This window comes from Vipera berus, assembly GCF_964194415.1.
Source record: "Vipera berus genome assembly, chromosome: 5".
In the NCBI taxonomy this organism is placed as follows: Eukaryota; Metazoa; Chordata; class Lepidosauria; order Squamata; family Viperidae; genus Vipera; species Vipera berus.
This window is the reverse complement of record NC_138207.1, coordinates 83860675-83885923: the sequence shown is the minus strand read 5'-3', so window position 1 is coordinate 83885923 and position 25249 is coordinate 83860675. Positions and strand designations below refer to the sequence as shown.

Sequence of the window (25249 nt, the reverse complement as noted above, 5' to 3'; positions counted from 1 at the left end):
ACACAAAAGACTGAAGTACAACACAGTGCTTAATATTTTTTGTGCTTGCTAGAGCACTATTTACATTTGTAGAATCAGTTTGCTCAATTTGTAGCGTATCCATAGATTAAGCTTGTAACTTCAAGAAACGTAAGCACTCAAAAAACCCATTGTAACAAAATGAATTAGTTCAACTAGGAATAGGGGGGAAAAACTCAAAGAAATGCCAGTAATAGTAGAAAAATAATCATGACCCAGATATTGTAAGTACTTGGTATAGGTAGGAGCTGAAGGCAATATTCTTGTCCAGTGGCACATAGCTATATTGCTGTTCACAATTCAGTTATTGTCTTGCAAAATTCTGATTATAGAAAAACAATAGTAGAATTGAGAATTTAGAAAAAGGGAATTTATAAGCTACTGTAGTTTCCGGCATATAAGACTACTTTTTAACCCATGAAAATCTTCTCAAAAGTCAGGGGTCATCTTATACACCGGGTGCTGAAACTTTAGGGACAGGGCTGGCTGGAAAACCTGGAGCGGATCTCCCATTTGGTCTGTGCAGGGAAAGCAGGACCAATTGGAGAAGAAGCTGCAGTCTGTGATTTTTTACAAGCTGGGGTCTGGGCGTCTTTCCTTCTAAAGTTGAAGAGCAGCTGTAGTATATCCCAACTTGAAAGGCAGATGGGGAAGGCAGCAGCCAGAGCAGCGGCTTAGCTCTAAGGACACATTTGACTCAGGAACTGGGCGGGCTGGCTGGAAAACGTGGAGCGGATCTCCCATTTGGTCTTTTTTTTTAAAAAAAATCCCATTTATATCCTGCCCTTCTCCGAAGACTCAGGGTGGCTTACAATTTAAAGCACAAATCAATGTGGTTAGCAATAGCCTTCATTCTGTGTATACGCCTGTTTATTAGGGCTTTCACCACCACCCCAAGCAGCATTATTACAAAGTCAGCTTATTGCCCCCAACAATCTGGGTCCTCATTTTACCTACCTTGGAAGGATGGAAAGCTGAGTCAACCTTGAGCCTGGTGGGATGCGAACCTGCACTAATTGCAGGCAGCTGGTGTTATTTAAGGCTCTGCACAGGGAAAGCTTTAGAGTGAATTAGGAAAAGTGAAAAAGTGAATTAGGAAAATAGGGAGCGGTTGCTGGAATTGGGTATGTGTAGCTTAACGAAGAGAAGGGTGAGGGGTGACATGATAGCAGTGACCCAATATCTCAGGGGCTGCCACAAAGCAGAGGGAGAGAAGCAACCTAGAACTAAGGAGAAACTTCCTGACAGTTAGAACAATTAACCAGTGGAACAACCTGCCTCCAGAAGTGGTGAATGTTCCAACACTGGAAGTTTTTAAGAAGAGACTGGACAGCCATTTGTCTGAAATGGTATAGGGTTTCCTGCCTTAGCAGGGGGTTGGACTAGATGACCTCCAAGGTCCCCTCCAACTTCTTCTTCTTCTTCTTCTTCTTCTTCTTCTTCTTCTTCTTCTTCTTCTTCTTCTTCTTCTTCTTCTTCTTCTTCTTCTTCTTCTTCTTCTTCTTCTTATTATTATTATTATTATTATTATTATTATTATTATTATTATTATTTAATCCACTTGCACTGTTTTATGTTTACATGTTTGATGACAAACAGCCTTATGTTTATAAGTGACAGTTTTCCGACTAAGCACCTGCATGTCATAAGCATTTGAATTAAAATTACCATATTAAAATCAAATCTGATGTTTTTTAATTTTTATTTTGTGTGTGTTGGAAGAGGGGTAGTCTTATACGGCGAGTATAGCCCAAACCCTATAATTTAACAGGAAATGTGGGGGGTCGCTTATACGCCCAGTCATCTTATACACCGGAAAATACGGTATATGAAATGATTTAATTGTTCACATGAATTGGGGCTCTTCAAATTTAATATTTCAGCTTTACAAATAGGGAGCATAGTACATTAAACCCACCCTATGTGTTTGGAGAATAGGGAATAGGGACCATATTCAAAAAGAGTTATAACATTATACAGGAGCTCTAAACATCCCACTTCATTTAGGCTACTCTTTAAAATTTCCAGGATATGGCTCTACTGCTCACAAATTATCAACATTTCAACTTTTATCTCTCAATATATTAGCTTCCAAGTTAACAATTAAAATAATTTTTAAAAAATACTGACAAATGTAGTTACATATTTATTGAATTACAGAAGCTTTAGTGCAAAAAGAAAAAAGAAATAGAATAGAGCGGTTTGTTAAAGCAGCTGCTTATCTTCCCAGGTCATTTCTGAAGGTAAAGACATTATTCTGCACATCATATTTACATTAAGTTGTAAGAATTTGTCCAAAAAGTATGAAATAGTTTCGTATCAGCAAGAAACTGGATTCTATACATAAATGTGTTTTACCTCACAGAATGCCATTTTTCTTTATAGGGAGTGTATTATAATTTCCAGTAACACATTACAATCTCTTACAAAGGAAATATTAAGTACAACACTACAGAACAAACATCCATATTAATTTGCTGTTCTTTTTCATTATATACTTATTTCAAAGCAGCAAGAATTTGGAGCCAGTAGCAGGCAAAACAAAAAGTTATCAGTCTGAAGAATTCAAGTCAATGCCCTCAAAAGTGCACCCAAGATATATAAAATTTTAAAAAAAATATTCCTAACTGTAACAATAATGCTGAAGTTGATTATTTTAGGAATTCCATTCTACAAATCTGTATTTTAAACCAAGTCAGAAGTCATGGGGTTTAAGGGCTTTATGGTTTGTTTACCTATGTTCAAGAAGCGGCACTGTTTTTGAGTCTGTGTACTTGCTCCCCACCCCAACCCAGCACACCCCAGCTGTCTTCATGTAAAAGTCATGACTACCAGTTAACATTTTGCTCATACGTGGTTCTGATTTATTCCCACTACAATCCAAGAAAATGTCAACTTATGCAAGTAGAGGTAACACTGTAGAGCAGCGGTCCCCAATCTTTACTTGGAAAACAGTGGGCGCATGGAACACGCGTGGCCCCCACTGCTTGCGCGACCTGGGGGCCACAGCCTAGGGTTGTGGGGACCTCTTCTGTAGAGGGATAAGTTGTTAAGAAAAGACAATCCTAATAGATAAATGTACAATCCAACAAGAAAACTGATACTCAGCCTGTTTTTTTTCTACCAAGCTTTTTTTTTATTTTAATTTCAGAAAATACACCTTACCAAAATGGAGGGAAAGAGCTCCATGCACTAGATGTCTAGGTGGGCCAAATGAAATGCACCTCTTGAAAGAGAAGCTACTAAATTTGTTTAAAAAAAATAATGGGCTGATCATTCGTAAGCATTTCAAACTTGCACGATCAACTAGTCCTGCCTGCTCCTTACGTTGTGAATGAACATTCATTCAGTATTAGCTACACAGGCATTGGGACTTAAGACTTTTAATTATGACACAATTGTGGGCATACCTAAGTTATCCCTTCGGAAGGAACGGGATTGCCTCTGTCTATATAGTTTTAAGCCAGCAATTAAGAATTTATTTGGAAGATTTGTCTACAAAGTTAACTGATCACACAAAAGGGTATCAGCAGCTATTTCAGTAGAGAGCACTGCAGTCCCACATTTTAGGTTTAATTATCAGCAAGAATGTCTTTTTAAAAAAATAATAATTAAAATCCAGACACACCAGCACTGTCCTTAGTTTACTTACATTCACACACACAATATTACTCCTTCTCAGAAACACTGAACTCAATTGATCAATGACTGGCAGTATGTTCTCATGTACCGCAAAGGCCTACAACTGGAATTAGAAGTATCAGTAAGTCAAAACAGTGGATCCTTCCAAGATAGTAGCACTGCTACTAAGCAATTCATAAAAAGGTACTTGAAATGGAGTGGGAGAAGATCAAGACACTAAGATTTAGCTTTTACTAGCTTAACCCTTGGCTTCCATTTTCTTCCAAGAATGAAAAAAAGAACTGGCCAAAATGATGTATCTTCCTAGTTCCACACATGACGCTTGCAGTGCTCAACAGCCTGGGAGAGAAAGAGAGAAGGAAGGGGGGGGGGTGAGAGAAAGAGAAGAGATATGCAAGGCATAATCAGAGGAAACATGATTTATATCAGGGTTATGCAAAGTGTGCCTGGAAGCCATTCCCAAAAAAAATTCTGGGATTTTATAAAGTTGCTGCTTATCGAATATTTACAACTTTTTCAACCAACATCATAGTTTTAGCTGGCTCAAAACTTAAAGTCTGCTAAATCTAAACTGGAAAAAAAAAATCTAGATAATCATTAGATGGCAGGAAAGAGAGATAGAAACCATAATGCTTTGATGCCATCTAGTGGTCTGAAAATTTCTCACAGCACAGCTCTGACAGCCTAGCTACAACTTGGGCTCCACCCAGCCTCCCACTTACCTTTCCTGCTGTACTCTGAACTATGATTTCCAGTTTGTGCTATAATAATCACAAACTAATAAGGTTGACCCCTTATGAACAATCCTACTCGTGTTAGCCTAAACCAGGGGTAGGCAACCTTGGCTCTTTTATGACTCGTGGACTTCAACTCCCAGAATTCCTGAGCCAGCCATGCTGGCTCAGGAATTCTGAGAGTTGAAGTCCACGAGTCATAAAAGAGCCAAGGTTGCCTACCCCTGGCCTAAACCATGAGATTTACGTCAAAGGGGGAGGGAGCTGTTCCAGAGGTTGAATGAGGGCCATTTTATTTCATTTTTAAATTTTATTTCACGTTCCAGCCAAATGTGGCACAGTAGTTAATACGTTTCAAAGTGAAATTAAAAATTTCTCGAACAAAAAACGTCTGCTTGCCGTACACAGATAACAAAACAGGCACAAAGGAATGCCTTCCTGGGGAAGATACATATGGCATTGTGCGAGAGAGTACCATTCCAGGTAAAGAGTTGCCAGGTAACCAGTACAGCATCCCCTCTTTTGGATACTCACTCCCTAGATGAAATTAGGGTAAAGCATTTTGGCCTGCCGTACTGTGACCAAATAAACAAGTCATAACATTTTCCTCATTCATCCACAGTTTGACTTGGGTAGGATTAGCTTGCTAGTACAATACTAAAACAAATCAAGGAATTGCAAAAGGGAACTGGCATTGTCTATAGAAATTATTTTACTCTCACCAGGCTCTCTCTTCCATTTCCGTGTCATTCTAGAATGTTTACATCTGGTATCAGGCACTTGGGTTCTGAGGGTGCACTGCCCATCCTGCTTGACTACCCAATTGACAGAAATGAGACTAGATTTGATCTTCTCCAGAACATCCAAGGCAGGACTGCCACAACTACAGCAATTTACGACTTCGTGGCCTATCCCCAGAAGCTAGCTGATTCCAAAGGATGCTGGACAACTTTCCAGCTTACATGCAGGTGCTCCTCTTGGAAGCCCGGATTAAAATCCATGAAGCCATGGACAATGGGGAGGAGCTGGCCATGTGACATGACTGATTCTGGACATTCTGCATTCTCTTCTGCTATGCACAATCCATTCACTTCCTTAGTATATCCCTCCGCTGACAACAAAGCAGGATTAGGATGCAGACAGAAGAAAACTCGTGTCTGAGGGAATAGCTAAGAGCTCATTACTGAGCTTATTCAGTACAGACATGGAAGAGAAGCAAAAACATTTCATTCTTTCGCTATTGCATCCTGCTCTGATACTCTCTCATATCAGAGATGTGATGGACAAGCCTTTTCAATGGCAAGCTTATCCTTTTGGAATGAACTCTCCAGTAAACATATCAGGGTCTGTATTTTTTTTTATGTGGTCAAATAGGTTTTTAATTCTCAAAGGCATTTTAATCCACCAATGTGTTCATTTTAAACACCTTTGTTGTTTAGAAACTTTAATTACTCAGGATTCTCTATTTACTTGTTTTGGTGTTACAGCCTCCTTCAAAAAGGCAGAAACTATAGTTTTTTTTTTGTGGCATTCACCAATCCCAAATGGTGACAACTAATTTTAGGTGCATAAGCTGCACCCCTGCTGTGTCACTGCAGCACTGGATCCTGCTCATGCCTTCTAGTGGGTGCTCTTGCTTTGTAGAAAACCTCTCCCATATTAGCTGGCATAAGGAAATGCTGCTTGCTGGGTTTCTGTCTCTATCTACATGTCTGCTCAGAAGTACACAAAAATACTTACATTACACTGAGCTGCAGTTTCCATGTTCTTACACCAGTACCCTGGTCCTCGGACACACAATTCCGATCCCAAAAGAGGTTTAGTGGATGCTGAGCAAACTCCAAGTTTCTGTAAAGGGAAAGGCAGTAACTGCAGTTTAACTGTTTCACTGTAATAAAAGTGTGATCCGTCCGTTCACTTATTAGGATTTCTACAAAGAATGCTAAAGGAACCAAAGAAATCTCTGTCGTTACAACGGACAAGTTGTAACGACTTGGTTGGGTCAGAAAATAAGATAAGAACAAACCCCAGCTTTTCAAAGGGCATTTTAGCAAATGGAAAAAGTGACTTATGACCGTTTTTCATACTAATGACCGTTCCAGCATCCCCGTTCACGTGATCAAAATTCAGATGCTCGGCAACTGACTCACATTTATGACGGTTGCAGTGTCCCGGGGTCATGTGATCCCCTTTTGCGACCTTCCAACAAGCAAAGACAATGGGGAAGCCAGATTCTTATTCTTATTTTTCTGCTTTAATTTTGGATTAGATAAATCCAGAATAAATAAATCACTTTAAGATAAAGCATTATTGAGTTCTCTTTGGTACCTGCTATCCATAAATAGCTTTCAGTTGTGACAGTAGATATCTACAGTGAGGGGAAAAAATATTTGATCCCCTGCTGATTTTGTATGTTTGCCCACTGACAAAGAAATGATCAATCTATAATTTTAATGGTAGGTTTATTTTAACAGTGAGAGAAATAACAACAAAAAAAATAATCCAGAAAAATGCATTTCAAAAAAGTTATAAATTGATTTGCATTTTAATGAGTGAAATAAGTATTTGATCCCCTTATCAATCAGCAAGATTTCTGGTTCACAGGTGTCTTTTATATAGATAATGAGCTGAGATTAGGAGCGCTCTTTTAAAGGGAATGCTCCTAATCTCAGCTTGTTACCTGTATAAAGGACACCTGTCCACAAAAGCAATCAATAAATCAGATACCAAACTCTCCACCATGGCCAAGACCAAAGAGGTGTCCAAGGATGTCAAGGACAAGATTGTAGACCTACACAAGGCTGGAATGGGCTACAAGACTATCGCCAAGCAGCTTGGTGAGAAAGGGACAACAGTTGGCGTGATTATTCACAAATGGAAGAAACACAAAATAACTTGACAATCTCCCTCTGTCTGGGGCTCCATGCAAGAGCTCACCTGGTGGAGTTTCAATGATCATGAGAACGGTGAGGAATCTTGTCAATGATCTCAAGGCAGCTGCGACCATAGTCACCTAGTAAACAATTGGTAACACACTACGGCGTGAAGGACTGAAATCCTGCAGAGCCCGTAAGATCCCCCTGCTCAAGAGAGCACATGTACAGGCCCGCCTGAAGTTTGCCAATCAACATCTGAATGATTCAGAGGAGAACTGGGTGAAAGTGTTGTGGTCAGATGAGAGCAAAATCGAGCTCTTTGGCATCAACACAACTCGCCATGTTTGGAGGAGGCAGAATGCTGCCTATGACCCCCAAAACACCATCCCAACCGTCAAAAACAGAGATGGAAAAATTATGCTTTGGGGATGTTTTTCTGCTAAGGGGACAGGACAACTTCACCGCATCAAAGAGATGATGGACGGGGCTATATACCGTCAAATCTTGGGTGAGAACCTCCTTCCCTTAGCCAGGGCATTGAAAATGGGTCGTGGATGGCCCAGCCAGTTTCCAGACCTTAATCTCATAGAAAATCCATGTATTTTCACTTATTAAAATGCAAATCAATTTATAACTTTTTTGAAATGCATTTTTCTGGATTTTTTTGTTGTTATTCTGTCTCTCACTGTTAAAATAAACCTATCATTAAAATTATAGACTGATCATTTCTTCATCAGTGGGCAAACGTACAAAATCAGCAGGGGATCACATAATTTCCCCCTCACTGTAATCATTTAAACGCCAAGCCAATTATTTATTTAACGGTACATACACTGAAGTGTAGTTCATAAGTAAATATTCTAATTTGCGGTACTTACATTGCACACAAAAGTAGGATCCATCATTTCTGCCAGAAGTGCCACAACTGTTGGCTCATAGTCCTTCACAAACTGGACACACTGTTTATAGCAAATAAAGCATCAATGAGAAATGGAATAGGATCTACTAATTGATTATGTAACTTAGATGGAAACTTTTGAATTTAAGAGCCTTTTGTTATACCAAGTGCCACCTAGCCAAAGCTACTATTGATTTCAATGAGATATTTGATATCTGCTAGATTTTTCACAGTTAAGTTTGCAGACCTAATCTAACCACATAACTTATTTGTTACAAAGTTAAATAAATCCTCTCATTTAGGGACCAGAATCTGACTAGATGGCAGGGAGCGGAAGGATTTATATTGCTTGCAGACAGATGGTCATATGAAATGGTTGTAAAGGAACATGTGTGTGTGACAGAGAGACACAATGAAGACTGCTAGTTGCTGCCACCTCATTCAGATACAAGTTATTTCATACTGTGTCCTGTGCCTGATCCATTTTCCCCTCTTTTTTTGCAGGACAAAGAGATGGCTTAAACAAGCTAACTTTTCCTTAGCCGCTTTTCTCCACTACATAGCATTTCCCTAAAAAGTAATAACGGCAAGTTTAATAAGCTCAGCTCTGTGACTGCAATTACGGGTAGACCTTGTATAACGTTCAATGGTGGTTAGAAGTTATGATGGCACTGAATCAGGGGCATTTATTGATCTGTCCTTATAGTTGCAGCTGTTGCAGAATTCCTACATTTGATTACCGTCTGCAATCTTCATTGCCAGCTTCTGATAGGCAAAGTCCACGGGGAAACCCAGTAAGAGGTCAAAGTGATCGTACAGGGTTTGCCTAACAATGGCAACTAGAACTGCCAGATCTGCCATTGCACATGAGTGAGGTCATGTGACATTGGCCTGTAGAACTATGTTGCTTAGGAACAAAGTTCCAGGTCCAATTACTGTTTGTAAGCAGGATGGCCTGTGGGTGATTAGAACATTGGCTCCTGCCTGAAACTGACGAGACCTCAATTGGTTTCAAGCTGAAGGCTTTTGATAACAGGCCATGAAATCTGATGGTACACCCTGCCTCAATTCTGAGTTGTATTGTTATTACTGTCATAATCACTAAGCAGGGAATGACTGTGTACAGAATTGGTATAGAAGTAGATAAATTAAAATGCATCCACTGATTCTTGGACACAAATCCACTGGAGTATCATATAGATAGGTGAAAAGGAAAGCAATATTTCAAATTCCTAAGCATCATGCTTGTAGCTTGCAATTTCACAACAGCTTATGTTATGAAATACAAACAGGACCTCACTTACTCTACAGTACATCAACTTCTTTTAAAGCACAGAAGTGATCTGCTCCTCAAAGAAGCAACCCTAACATTACAGCTCATGTTAAGTATTAAATTTTGAAAGTGTCATCATAACAGATGCCAGCTAACCCAATAAAATGGTCTGTTTTCACAACACTAGGCAATGATTTGAAAGAACCCAACTCTAACATGCTGGAACTTAAAGTGTCCAGCTTTGTGGAGGTCGTTACAAAGTAGCAATCATTTGTAACTGTACTCTTTCTGCTTTCACAGATTAACTTTTCAGAAGAATTCATTCACAGCACTGCAGTTTTAACACACAATAGCACATTAATTACCTGGTCACTAACAGACTCTGGTAAGTAGTGGCAGACTCGTTCCAGAAACATTTCAATCTCCGCAGTGGTAGCATTCTTTGCTAGTTCCTTGTCTGCATAAGCAACGATCATCTTGCACACATCACAGACATTTCCCAATTCTGATTGCACTGGAACAATTTCTTCTGAGGGTACACAAAGCAAAGGTCTTTATGTCAAGTTAAATTTCTATATTTACATAACTGAATAAAAAATAGCAATACGGGCAAAGTAAAATCCAAATCAAACACAGAAGCACTGATTATGTAGCAAAGGATTATTCCAAGTTCTCACCAGGTGGTAAAATGTTATTTTTGCAGCATCTCAGCATCACACACACCATTTTAGGACTAGTAGCTTCCAACAGCATGTCAAGAATAGACTTCCCATAAACTTCCACAAAGTCCTTGCACTCCTCTCGGCTTTTTTCAGGTAGCACTAAACAGACTTTCTCCATTCCATGTATCATCTCCTCCTAAGTACAAAGACAATTACTTTGAGACTTAACACGTTTAATCATCACAAGGCCTCTAGGCATCTGGTCAAATTAGCAACATGCAAAGTAAGTATAGTACGGTTCAATGGCACACTGAAATGCAGCCTTAAAATCGTAATTTACAAAATAAGCATGGGTTGTTTATTTGAAGTGAATAAAGTAGGTATTCATTTTGTACGGCAAGAACATTGCAAGATGAGCTCCTCTGGTGATCCTTTCTTTGCCACCGCAAAGAAAGCCATTTTGTCAGAAGCCACCTGTCACCTCATTTGATCAAATTAGACAAAGCACAGCTCGTGGAGAGCAAACTGTATTATATAACAGGTAATATTAGCAGTCTAATATATTTCGTGGAAGATGCATACCTCCGTCTTATTGCTTTCCAGAAGGCTGGCCACCTCTTCTACCATGATAGTACATACTTCACAGAGAGAGAATGCTTCCTTGTGACTCGGGTTGGTCTATACATTTCAGCCAAAAGAATTATTTGCAGTAGTTATTATTACAAAAAAAACAAGACATCCACAGCTACAGAAATATGAAACAGTAGTTGGACGTACGCTGAAGTATATTTTGGGTCACTGGAAATTGGACCTGACAAGAAAGAGTTAACTCTATCTCACTAGTTAAGAAGGCAAGGCTTAAAACTTCCTGCTGTCACCTGAAGGAACCTCTCTACTCATATTCTGACTTCAGTATTGGATATTCAATTGTTCACCATAAAATTAGCAACTACTGCGGCATTTGTACAATGGTTAGCACAATGCAGTAAAAACAAAAAAAAACTTAGCTGTCAACCCTTGGGCTACTTCATTTCTTTCTAAATTAGGGTAGGACTGCAGACCCTCTCCTTCTAGCGTCCAGAAACGTTAATTCACATTAACCCAAGTTTCCATTCTCACTCATTTCAACATGAAAAGAATATTACAGCAGCAATCTTTCCACAATGGGCCAATATCATAAATCACGGCACTCCCTGTAACTCAGTGAAGATAGGTCCAGGCCCAAAGGAGCAAACATTTATCTATTTGATAGTGCTTTATAAGGATTTGCATTACAAATATCTATTAATGGTAACTATTATGGCTGTTGACACAAGTTCTACATTTATGGGGTATGCTGTCAATAGGAAGGAAGGGCTGCTCTTCCTGGCTACACATGCCAGGGAATTCTTTGACACTCTGCTAAACAGGACAAAAAAATCCTTTGGTTTTCTTCTTTGGAAGAGACAAACAATTGACCCATTATCCCTTTGAGGTACTTTTAGGGTATGTTCTCAGAGTCTTATTGCAGCCCCAGCTTGAGCCAGATGCATTCATTAGAGAAGATTTGGCTTGAGAAGTTCGGTAGCACGCTCTTTTGTGCTAGATGAAACGCGGATCTGGCCCGAGTTTAAAGCAGGGGGGAATCTGGCCTTAAAACCACTTCATCCAGGTGCAGCATGAACAGTTCCCCACCGGAAGAAACCTCTGGAGTCCAACTTTTCAAGTCAAGGTTAAGGCTAGCAAAATGGCTACCAAGAAAACAAAATATGATTTTTTAAAAAAAAATGATACGAATGGTCAAGACCCACGTAGAGAAACTAAATCACTGCAAGTGAGAGGAGAGTCCAAGAACGCCAAGCCACCATAGACAGTCTGCTTGTTCATACAGTAGTTTATTTTTCCGGGCCTTAGGAACCCCCAAAGTTCAGGGATCCTTGATGCTGGTGCCACTACTTTTAGTTTTTGCATCACCAGAGGGTTAAGTCAACTGAGATCTTGATGGCAATGGTTTTGGGGCCAAGATGGTCTCAGTGGAAGACTAGCCAAGATTAGACTCTTATTAGCCCATAAGAGCCATTCAGAAATTGTTTTGTTCAATTTTTCAGGCTACCATGAGTCTAAAGTGCATTACTGAACTTTGGGACAGGATGTCCAAGCATCTGTGATGACAATTTTACGTTCCTGGAGCTTTTTGTTCTATATCATTTTATTCTAACTTATCAGGAGGTTCCCTCTGTCACTGTCTCTTAGATTTTCTCTCCTTTACCATCTCCAGGCTTCTGATCTCTCACTTAGATCCATAAAAATAATCACATAAGTTAGAGCTTTTCACTATTTACGACGCTCATCTCCTTCTTGCTTCTGTAAACGACATTCAGATAGCTATGTACTAAGCCTTACCTCAACTGGGTCCATCTTTGCTGGAGAGATAACTTTAGCAGGCACCAGAGCTTGGAGGGGTATAGATTTCAGAGAAGAACAAAATCCTATTGTATTACAAATAATCTGTGGTTGCTGAAGACATAAAACACCAATGTAAGTTACTTCTATAGTCTACAAGGTAGCAAATTAGTTTTAACATCACTCTAATTTCAGTAATGTAAAAGCAACCCCAAAGCGCCATGCGGAATAGTACAGATATTATTATTTGTACATGAAATAAAAAATGCATTTTCTTTCAAGCCCAAAACATGGTGTCTCTGAAGTTCTGCCAAACTGTTCCAGACAAACGGTGGTTCCGTAGAATCAAAAGATAGAAAGCTTTGGTTGTTTCAGGTTTCAATCAAATCAAATCCATATTGGTCTTACAAAATGTGCAGTCAAAAAACTGACCTCCCCACTCTACTTAGTCTCTTTCCTTACATCTGTCACCCATGACTGAGATTGTTCTTGCTTTCTACCTCTCTCAAACATTTCTCTTTTCAACATGATGCTTCGGTATATATCCAAAAGAAAAATGCATGCTTTTGTCTGGATATGGACCATCCCAAAAAACTGGTTCACATACAGCTTGTTTAGTATATCCTCAAATGTTATGTATGTTTTCAGGTTGAATTTTATTCAATTTTGGCACTTCTATTCCACAGCAGGACAAGTTATTTTTAAGTTTAATCAAAGAACTTATTTCAGCAGCTTGCATGTGTCCACAACTGATTTTTCTTACAAAGCTAAATACTTTAGAACAAATAGAAGTGTAGATTATTGTGTTCTTCCTGATGTCTCATAACTGTCCATTGGTGCATATTAAAAAAAAATCAGAACTTCAATGAAACATGAGCGTTCTACAAGATACATGCAGTCATTTTATTAAATTCAATTTGTTGTTGTTAGCTGCGAAGTCGTGTCCGACCCATTGCGACCCCATGGACAAGTTCCTCCAGGCCTTCCTGTCCTCTACCACCTTCTGGAGTCCATTTAAGCTCACGCCTACTGCTTCAGTGACTCCATCCAGCCACCTCATTCTCTGTAGTCCCCTTCTTCTCTTGCCCTCAATCTTTCCCAGCATTAGGCTCTTCTCCAGTGAGTCCTACCTTCTCATTAGGTGGCCAAAGTATTTGACTTTCAACTTCAGGATCTGGCTTTCTAAAGAGCAGTCAAGGTTGATCTCCTCTAGGACTGACCGGTTTGATCGCCTTGCAGTCCAAGGGACTCGCAGGAGTCTTCTCCAGCACCACAGTTCAAAGGCCTCAATTCTTTGGTGCTCGGCCTTTCTTATGGTCCAACTTTCACAGCCATACATTGCAACTGGGAAGACCATAGCTTTGACTATACGCACTTTTGCTGACAGGGTGATGTTTCTGCTTTTTAGTGTGCTGTCTAGATTTGCCATAGCTTTCCTCCCCAGGAGCAAGCGTCTTTTAATTTCTTGGCTACAGTCCCCATCTGCAGTGATCTTGGAGCCCAGGAAAATATAAATATTATTATAATTTTTAGCGGTCATTCATCTATCGGAACCATGACACATTCAGTGCCAAATCCTAATTTCCTTTCAGTTAGTATTTCACATTAAAAGTGTTTAAAAACAGTCTCTAATTTATAACCCTACAGCACGGGTGTCAAACTCGCTGTGACACGTGACGTGATGTGACGTATCGTGACTTTTTTCGCATTGCCGGAGCTCAGGTGGACGCGGCCTCTGCATGATGCAACCGGCTTATTAAACAGGACTTATGAAAGACATGAGAACCAGTTTTAATATAAGTGATTAGGTTTTAGTACCGCCAGTGGGATGACCTTGGGCCAGTAACTCTCTTCTAGGCTTAGAAAGAAAGCAACGACAAAGCATTTTGGAAAAGCCTTGCAAGACAACTCTAAGGCCTAGTCTAGCTATCAGCAAGAATAAAAAACTGACTCAAAGGCAAACAAGATATAGCATTTAGTTTTTATAAATAGAAGGTAACAGTGGTTTAGAGATTGAGTGTCAACGCATGCACTTTTCCCAAAAGTTTTCCTATGAAAGTATACCATATATATATATGTATGTATGTTTCCAGATCATCTTCGAAGTAGTTCAATCATTCTTTTCTCCTATAGCCAAAGAGCTGTTTCCATACCACTTACATACAAAAGCAAATATACTAAAGTATGATGCCATCTCTACACAGGCCAAGAAATATCCTCCTTCTCATTTCACTGTTTTCCTCATTAAGGCATATGAAAGTTGGCAAACAAAACACCACAGCTCGAGTTATAAATACATGCAACATGCAATTGACAACCAAACCATGACAGGTGCAAGGTCCAAAGAGGTTTATTTAGGAAGCTCAATATCTCTTCCCAAATCATATCCTAAAACTATCTTGATCATTATGGCGACAGGCTTTGTAATATTTTCTGTGCATTAATTTTAGTTTCAAAGCCATGTGGCTCAAGCAGGCCTCATAATGTTTCAGAATGGCCAAGGTTTCATTTTAGACTCAAAAATGATTCTTTCCACAGCCACGCTATCCCTTGAATCTGTCAAAAATATCACATTTGTCAACTACATTAGCAAGAGATCAAGCAACACTCTCTAAGTGAGGGAGGAGGTTTCTCACATACCTGCTCTTGCTGTTGACAGGATAGAGAAAAAGAAACACAAGAGAGTTAACAATTGGAAATCAATCAAGTATCTAAATGGTTCACACCACAACTTTACATGCAAGTGGGAAGGGCCAATTAACAATATAATGATTATTTTTACAAAATAAAATTTGTTCAATGTTTATATATTCCAAATGGACATTAACACAACTGAATGCCATATGAAAAATGTTGTGATGCAGTCAACCCTGTATGATTCCCAGTATGAATATTATTTTGTCCTTACTACCATATTCCTATAGGTATCTTCAATATAAATAATTTCAAGAATTAAAAAAATGGAGCCTGGTGGTACAACAGGATTAGCCAAGATAACTTTTGATGCTATCAGACCTACTTTTTTTATATTTTTGGAGCAAGATAGTAAAATATAAGCAATGTTAATCTTACCATTTGCGTGATCACCTGAATTGCCAGGGAGGAATATTCAGAAATGTAGCGTTTACACTATTAAAAGAGGAAAAGAAACATTGGGGATGGATGTTATTACTGTATTTCTTATGTAATGACTTCTTCAAATAAATATTTGGGAGATATATATATATATATATATATATATATATATATATATATATATATATATATATATATATATATATATATATATATATATATATATATATATATATATATATATATATATATATATATATATATATATACATACATATATATATACATACATATATATATATATATACATACATATATACATATATATATATATATATATATACATATATATATATATATATATATATATATACATACATACATACATACACATATATACATACACACACACACACACACACACACACACACACATATATATATATAGGTCTTGGCGTGTTCAGATATATATATGCTTGTGCGAGCAAAGAAGCATGAAGCTGAAGACACCAGCCTGAAGATGACGAGTGGGACCTCATCGAAACGTCGCCAAGACACTCTCAATCTTACACGGGAAAAGACCTGAATACGCCAAGACCTACATACCTGTACCCATGAAAATCTACAAAAACAAATTTATTTTTATATATACACATACACACATACATATAGTGTGTGTGCGTGCACGCACACGTATGTATACACACTTTTTCATATACAATATGGAGGCAGGCATACATAATTGCCATCTTAAGTTTCTCTCGTGACAATGATGCTATTAAAAGGTGGGCACTCATCCAGTTATTCTGTAATACAAGCTTTGATTCAAATTTACACAATCCCCTTAAAGTTGCCCTTACACATTCTGTACAGACCATAAAATTTACTTCAGTCAGAATCAGATTTTTCATTTATATTGCTTTTAAAGATGGCAACTTAATTTCTAAATTGACAAAGCTGAGGAAATTAAAATGCCAAGCCAATGTACTGTATTTGCCACTAATATTAAATTAATAATACTAAGTAAAAAATTACCACTTCAGACATGGCAGGGGCGAAATGTTCACACTCTTCCTTGGCATGTTCAATTAAAGAACTAACGAAAGTCGAATTGTTTCTGACAGCGTCCTGAAGATCCGTTACCAGCTGAATACAGTCATTACACACATTTCCACTTCCCTGTAGGTTAAGCATGAAGCAAATCTTAACCATATCATAATATTGCAACATCAGATGGATGGCTATATAATTTTTTTAAAAAAATAATGTCTTACACACTCCATGCCTTCAGGCACTAGAAAACATCTTCTGTAAAATCTGCTGACAATTCATTGCTGGTGAGATTTTGGATGAATCTAGTTACGTTGAGTAGTCTAGACAATTTTACCCTGCAACATTCTGACCTGGGCCGTTACTTTTTCCATATCACTGCATCAGGTAATTTTAACCTAACAAGATTTAGTAAAGGTATACTGGGAACAGCAACATGCTTTTATTCAGAATCAGCACTAGTAAGATTTCCAAACCAAGAATTCAGAGGAAAAGCATATAGTCTTGTTGCACTTATTCATTTACCTCTCAAAATACTCTTTGAGTTAACCACAATTGTTTATACTTTCTTGAGTTTTCCTAATGTTACAATAGCATCCTTTAATTGGTTTAGTTAGAATGCATGATAAAGTTTAGGACTAAAGAATCATAGTTTTTATATTAACACCACATACATGATTAAGCAATGTATTTGCATATTGAAAGTTTCTTCTTTATTGCTTCTGATTAAGGTAATGGGTTTAGAGGAAAGTTTTAGCTTTGGATATTTGTGAGTTTCTTTATTCAACTGTCAGCAAGATTAAAAGTTAATAGCAACTACAGATGTTATTATAGATGTTATTAGCAGCCCTAATAGCCCATTTTCGGTTTTAAATTCCCACCTTAGTTTCTTTCTTAGGTTTATCCTGAGGATAAAGAAGAAGTGGCACATTAGCCATGAATGGAGATGCCAGTTCAGAGAAATCTAGTTCCAGAATTTTGTTGGACTGAAGCTGGTTTTGTAATTTTACTTCTGCCAGGTGCTTCTGAAGAGACTGACATAGTGTGAGTGCACTGCATATAACTTCAGGATTCTCCTAGAGTAGAAAAGCACACAAATTTACTTATTTTTATCTATGCTAAATGTGGTAGAAGCTAAGCAGCTAAGTACCCCTGAAAACCAGAAAATCAAATCTTCCAGAAATCATTAGACTTTTTTTTACTATTCAATGTTTCCCCAAGATCCCTGCTGCAGAGAATTCTGGAATATTGAGTTAAGAAAAATGTAAAACCCACTAATTTTGTCCAGTTTATTAAAAAAAATTATAAAATCAGCTGCTTTGGTAGCATTAGTGAATACTTACAAGTTCCGATCTGACCATATCCAGAATACTTGGCAAGTAAGATTCCACTATGTCCTTGCACTGCTCTATCATGTCTGATTCAGGGAGAAATTCACACATTTTGTTGAAATATTCACCTATTTCTTCCTGTAATAGAAGATAGGTATATTGGTATAAACATAGAGGAACATTTTCCCACCTTTCTCATTCAGGAAGAAATGCTCAATTCCTAAATCACATTAGAGAGAGATATGGGCAACGTTTTGGGTTGGATGTCACTATGCCTGCTTATTGGTCAGCAGGACACAAGAAGTCTTCTAGCAATGTGATACATGAAAAGAACAGACTGTACATTTTCAACTTTAACATAATTTTGAAAAAGTTACACCCAAAAGTTGCTTTGCATTCCCATTCTCATCTTTCAAACAGAAAATGTTATGGCCAAACTGTTTATTTTGCCATTAAATTTTGGTTACGTGATTTTAGCTATATATTACCCATCTCTGCTAGATTCTATACTAGGGGGAATTAGTACTTTCTACAAAAAGTAACATTAAATACACTGTGAAAGTAAGCATAGTCAAAACTTTACAAAGCATCACATAAATATTCAGATGATTTAACTTCTGTCATCAGAGAAGCAGTGAGAGTTTTGTATAACTGATGATCAGTCTTTTACTATGCAATGGAAGGATTTAAAGGATTTTTATACTGTATATCTGATTAATATCTTTCTAAGGCATGAGCTCATTTTTGTACTAATATGAAAAAATATAGGCCTAGGAGCTCCCACTAAGAATGAATGCAATCCAACATTGGCATTTTAATATCAAAATACCTTCAATTTTTGGAAATAAGTTCATGGTAAACCTTGGTTGAAAGGCATATTTCAACATAGCAGTGGCTCCCATTTTTAGATCCTGCACTTTGCTTCTCGATTAAAAATATTGGATTTTTTTTAAAGAAAAGAATTCTTACCATTGTATCATTCTTCTTTAAGAGTTTTCCCACCACTCGTACAATTTCTTTGCACAAGTCACAGGGAATACTCTCCTGAGGGGGAAAAAAAGACCATTTTGATAAATAAAATGACATTTACTTTTTAGACAGATAAAAGTATAATCTAATGAAAATGCAGTTAAGACAGTCCTGCTGCAAATACTACTTAGGTTTACAGTGTTATTAAAATTTTCTAGTTCACATGCTGGACAAATACATTAAATTTGTTCCCAACCTTTCTAGACCAATGCTCCAGATGATATTGAAAATGTTATTTAGTATATTTTTTTATTAATGATTTATAAAAGGAAGAAAAGAATAAATGGATTTGGGTTTTAAAATTATTTATCTAATGTATTCTTATTTTATTGCCCTGTACACCGCCCTGAGTCCTCCAGGAGAAGGGCGGTATATAAATCAAATAAATAAATAAATAAATAAATAAATAAATAAATCAAATAAATAAAAATGATTTATAAAAGGAAGATAAGAATAAATGCAAATTAATATAAAGTAAGAAAAAGAAAATAAAAAGAAATCAAGGAGAAAGCTAAAAGTGCAAGGAAGGGGAGGGGAAAGAAAAAAAAGATATAGTTCCGAATCTTCTTTACAGCAGTTACAAGTACAATGAAAAATTTACCTCTTACTCTATGGTTACAGCATAATTCTCTGCTTTCTATAATTGATCCTATTTAATCAACAAAACCATAAATCACAAGTTCATTTTTCCTATTTTACACAAATAGTCCATAACGGGTGTCCAATCAGCAATAAACATAGATAACGCTATTTTCTCTGATCAAAGAAGTGAATTTAGCCATCTCAACCATTTCTGTCTTCTTTGCCAACAATTCCTTCATTATGGATTGTGCCAAAAATGTTCTCATGAGATTGCTTGTTCAGAAAATGATTACTAGAAAATAAAAAATTGTATTTGAAGGATGAGGCATGAGAGAAGAATTTAAGAGCTTATTAATGTTGCACTTGATATGTTTCTAAATCAAATATTCTGCACAACTTTAAAAAATAAAATTCAAAACACAACAATAATCACCAGAAGTCATTGTGGTTTTTTTGATGTAGAAATTAATAAATAAATAAAAATAGAACTTCTTATATTGGCACTTAAAGGAACTTTAAAAAGCCTTGAAGAGCCTTGGTGGAGCCTTGGTGCCTCCTTACGTAACACCAGCTGCCTGCAATTAGTGCAGGTTCGAGTCCCACCAGGCTCAAGGTTGACTCAGCCTTCCATCCTTCCGAGGTAGGTAAAATGAGGACCCAGATTGTTGGGGGCAATAAGCTGACTTTGTAAAAATGCCGCTTGGGAGGGGGCCCGAAAGCCCTAATAAGCAGGCATATACATAGAATGAAGGCTATTGCTAAGCATATTGATTTGTGCTTCTAGATTGTAAGCCGCCCTGAGTCTTCGGAGAAGGGCGGGATATAAATGGGATTAAATTTTTTTTAGCAATTATGCTGACTGTTATTTTCCACAAAGAAGAGCTGATACATATTAATGTAATTGTACCAGCCCTGGCCAGGTTCTCTATGTTACACAACCTGGCTGAAGTTCACAAGTTCTTTAGAACAAGGGTCCCCAGCCTGCAACCTAGTGCTGGGCCACAGCCCATTCGGAACCAGGCCACAGAAGTGGTGGGTGACCACAGAAGTGCGTATGTGGCTGCATTTGTGAAAGCAGCGTGTGCACATGAAACCATCCCCCTCACCCCTCCCTCGCCGATCTGCCAAGCTGGAAAGGTTGGAGACCACTGCTTTAGAACAAGTTTTCAGCTGCCTAGATATGTCTCATGTGCTATTTTATGATTGAAGTTTGATCTTCAAAGCATGAAACAAGAGCTTGGCTAACAATTAGCAACTATTAGTTGGGGAAAAAAATCACTTATTTTTCTGGCAGCTTTCAATCTAGCTGAAAGCACGCCACACCTCTATAGTTTTGCTCCTTTTCACTTATATCTATTTTCCTTGGGCCATGAGCAAGCAAAAGTAACACTAAGAATTGAAGATGTAGCTAACCAGCCAAAACTAGGTTCTCAAACAGGGGAACTTAGAAGGGAAGTTGATACACAAAGGGCAAGAGAGAGCCCTGAAAGAGCCTTGGTGGAGCAGTGGGCTAATGCCTCCTTAAGTAACACCAGCTGCCTGCAATTAGTGCAGGTTCGAGTCCCACCAAGCTCAAGGTTGACTTAGCCTTCCATCCTTCCGAGGTAGGTAAAATGAGGACCCAGATTGTTGGGGGCAATAAGCTGACTTTGTAATAATGCCGCTTGGGGGGAGGGGGGCGAAAGCCCTAATAAGCAGGCATATACATAGAATAAAGGCTATTGCTAAGCACATTGATTTGTGCTTCTTAGATTGTAAGCCGCCCTGAGTCTTCAGAGAAGGGCGGGATATAAATGGGATTTTTTTTAAAAAAGTGCCCTTTCCTAATCACAGAAGAGCATTCACTCAAAGATTTGATAAACGCCTTTAAACTGATCAGGGCATATCCCAAAACATCTTTTATAAGGAACGCAAGCATCTGCCCTTATGGGCTGGAATAACAGCAAACACTATCCACTGTTTCTTTTACAAAAATTACAATTCCTGCTGCATCAATCTGACCAGAGAAATTCTGTATCTGTCTACTGCTAAAAAAACAAAAACTATTTTTACTACATACAATGTTGCAAAATTTCGTGTGATAGCCATTTAGGCCATTTCCATGAACTGTTCACTGATCACAATATACTTTTTGTCTGCCCAAGTCTTTTTGTAAATGACTTATGTGTGCAAGTCTGTACAGCCAAAACATATGGCTGCATTCTTCAGTAAGCAATTTGCTTTTTTCGGTGTTTTCCATTAAATATTTTACAAGAGTCTTTGGTTGTAGAAAAAAAATCTTCAGTATCCATTTGATTCCAGTACAGAAGCTCTGATTAGTTACAATTATTTTGTATTAGATTTTACACACTGTGTTTTATTAGTTCTTATAGAAGCTACGTTACAATTTTATTTTCTTATAAAATTTAAAGTATAATATTGTACATAACTATATTAGTACTATTAAGTTTCCTGAACTGTCAAATCTGCAATCTTGTATTCCCATATTTGATGTCAGAAATTACGGAAATAATTAACCTATGGACTGGATGCTAACGTTGAGAACCATGAACGCTTCAATGGTGAACTCTGCTTTAAAAACAGGGGGAAAATATTATACTGAAAACTAAGGGCAGAATCTGAAATATATTCCTCATTTAGCAAGTACATTTGGGACCAGAAAATTGGTTGTTAAATGAAGCAATCACTAAGTGACTCTACATCTCTGCTTACAGTCTCACTGCAGCTAATCTTTGCTTTACAAACCAGAAAGTTACAAAGGATGAGGTTAGTTGCAAGGTTACTTTTTCATCACCACTGCAACTATGAATAGTTGCAAAATGAGGCAGTCACTGAACAAGGATGACTTATGTCCGTCAATAAAACTACATCTTGATAATTCAAGAAGGATCAGGTTCTTTGGCTGCTGCCAAGAACCATGAGGTGCTTTCATCTCTGCTGGAGTTAATGTCTGAAACTAAACCCAGAAAATCTTTGTATCAAAAACTCAGAAAATCTTTGTATCAAAAACTAAGGAGTACTTTCATCTTCACCACTAAAGATATTTTTAAATTATGGATTAAAGAACCGGAACAGCCGGTAACAGAACATCAGTGGTTGCAGGTCTTAAAAAAATGTCAAATTGATTTTACTGAATTTAAGATTCAAGTTAATTCATAAAAACATTCTATTCTGTTTGAGTCTTCTTCTTGATACCTGGAAGAATTTATCTGAAAGGATGGCTCACGGATTTTCTTGCTTACAATGAAAAAAACCTACAATACTTGGAATAGTATTTTAGCATACACACATAAGCAAAATTATGAGGAACCCTTTCATATTAAATCTGTTTCATTGTATCCCAAAGTTTTAGAATCTATTTCTGAGGAATTATGGCTACACTGAGCGTGGGGTACCACAGGTAGTCCTCAACTTGTGTTAACTGAGCACAGAATCTCAATCGCTGAGCAAAGCAACCGTTAAGCAAGATGTCACGTGACTGAGTCAAATGCAATCCTGGCACTCCTGGTTGCAGTTGTTAAACGACACAGACCATTAAGCATAATTCCAGGGAGGAGCGTGGTGTGCCAGGGAAAGATTTAGAAAAATTCAAGTAGGATTTTCAGCCCCTGAAGAAAAGATGTTCCTGTGTTTATTCCAACCCACCTGAGGCACCCTGCACTGCTGGCCTTATCTGCCTAACCAACTCACTGCTCGAGTTTCAGCTCATTCTGATCTCTAGGAGATCTCTCCTCTGGGTGCAGACGGCAATGCCTTCGGTGGGGTGCAGAAACAGGGCTCAGGTCTTCAGGATCTGAGCTCCATTACTCCATCTCACCAACGTTCAGTCCTGTCTACGTGCAGAAGAAAACTTCTTTGGCAAGCTGCAAAAACAGAGCTGAAATCATCAGCAAAGCAATAACATAACTTACCGTAGTAGGCTTGTTCCACACATTTTGCTGACAATGTTTAACTGCTTTGCAATCAGACGCAATTCGCAAATTCTGGCACCACACCTCTGGACCTTTTGCACAGTCTTTCTTCAAGAGCAGGGGAGTTGTCAAAGCAACTGAAAATAAATGCATTAGAATGCATTAGATCACGCATGCCCAATCTTTTGGCCTGCCTGTGCCACACTGAAGAAAGAGGAATTTTCTTGAGCCGCATATCAAATATACAATACAGTTAATGTATACCGTATATACTTGAGTATAAGCCGAATTTTTCAGCCCACTTTTTGGGCTGAAAAACTCCACTTCGGCTTATACTCCAGTCAACAAAAAAAAAGAACTGTCCCTTCGTTCGGAACAGGCTGCTGAGAGAAGGGAGCGGCAGAGCCTTGCAGAGCTGGCGGCAGTCCAGCGTTGTTTCTCCCCCTCGTGCGTGCGTGTGTGTGTCAGACCCACGGGAATGGCTGGTAGGGAAGCGGCATTCCGGCATTCCCCCCCTTCCTGTGTGTCGAGCCCACGGGGCTTGACACACAGAGAAACGCAAATGCCGGACTGCCGCCACCTTTACTAGCCATTCCTGCGGGTCTGACACACACACACACACACACACACACACACACACACACACACACACACACATGCCGCCGGGCTCGGCTCCTCCTGAAGGCCAGGGGGCAGGCAGGGCGGGAGGGTGGCCGCGCAGCTCAGCGCCGCCCCGAAGCCACAGCCAGCCGCCGCTTCCCCCCCATCGCTCGCTCGCCCGCGCAGCCCCGAACTCGCCCCAACTCACCGCCAGCCGCCGCTCCCCCATCGCTCGCTCGCCCGCGCAGCCCCGAACTTGCCCCAACTCACCACCAGCTGCCGCTCCCCCCCCATTGCTCGCTCGCCTGCGCAGCCCCGAACTCGCCCCAACTCACCGCCAGCCGCTGCTCCCCCCCATCGCTCGCTCGCCCGCGCACCCCCGAACTCGCCCCAACTCACCAGCCGCCGCTCCCCCCCCATTGCTCGCTCGCCCGCGCAGCCCCGAACTCGCCCCAACTCACCGCCAGCCGCCGCTCCCCCCCATTGCTCGCTCGCCCGCGCAGCCCCGAACTCGCCCCAACTCACCGCCAGCCGCCGCTCGCCCCCCATTGCTCGCTCGCCCGCACAGCCCCGAACTCACCCCAACTCACCGCCAGCCGCCGCTCGCCCCCCGCTCGCCCGCTGCCTCGCCCGCGTCGCCCCAACGCCACAGCCAGCCGCCGCTCGCAGGCCTTTCCGCCTCCCTCCCCTTTGGGCAGCGCTCCGCCCGGCGCCTTCCCTCCCCCGCTCTCCGCCGCCTGGCAACGCGCACACTGGCGCAGCGGGGCTGAAAGGAAGCCGGTCCCTTCCCTTCGCTCCCCGCTTAGTGCCCGAGTCATGGCTGCTGACGGGGTGGATGAACGCTGCTGTCAGCGCCCAGTTCGGGCAATGTGACTCCAACGGCCCCGCCGTATTTCTCGGACAGCAGCCCGAGAGGTAAAAAAAACCCTCATCTCTCTCCCCAGCCTCGTCTCCCGGCACGTTGGCCCCAAACTCCCCATCGGCTTTCCCGGCGTCGCTGCCAAGTTCGAGGGGAGAAGAAGAAGAAGAGCGGGGCGCGGGGGTGGGGGCTGACGGAGCGGACGAGCTTGGGCGGCGGGGCAGAATTCCACGGGTCGCTTTCGAGGCCGCGGGAGCGAACCGTCTCCAGTTCTTCCGTTTACTCCCGGCTTTAGGCAGCTCCAGGCGCGCTGGGGAGTGAATTTGG

The 25249-nt window shown here is 39.7% G+C and overlaps 1 protein-coding gene across 1 annotated transcript in view; it reads right to left on the bottom strand.

Moving 5' to 3' along the window:
- Nucleotides 1-2151: 2151 nt before the first annotated feature.
- Nucleotides 2152-25249, bottom strand: part of PSAP (prosaposin) — a 36246-nt gene continuing 13148 nt past the window's right edge. The window contains exons 2-14 of the mRNA XM_081329317.1: nt 23464-23600; nt 18911-18985; nt 17954-18079; nt 17492-17686; nt 16596-16739; nt 15558-15614; nt 12486-12599; nt 10686-10781; nt 10119-10299; nt 9807-9970; nt 8149-8229; nt 6135-6242; nt 2152-3999 (exon numbers count right to left, since the gene is read on the bottom strand). Coding sequence (XP_081185443.1) covers nt 3964-3999; nt 6135-6242; nt 8149-8229; nt 9807-9970; nt 10119-10299; nt 10686-10781; nt 12486-12599; nt 15558-15614; nt 16596-16739; nt 17492-17686; nt 17954-18079; nt 18911-18985; nt 23464-23600 — 1514 coding nt within the window. The 3' untranslated portion in view covers nt 2152-3963. The remainder of the gene's footprint in view (nt 4000-6134; nt 6243-8148; nt 8230-9806; nt 9971-10118; nt 10300-10685; nt 10782-12485; nt 12600-15557; nt 15615-16595; nt 16740-17491; nt 17687-17953; nt 18080-18910; nt 18986-23463; nt 23601-25249) is intronic.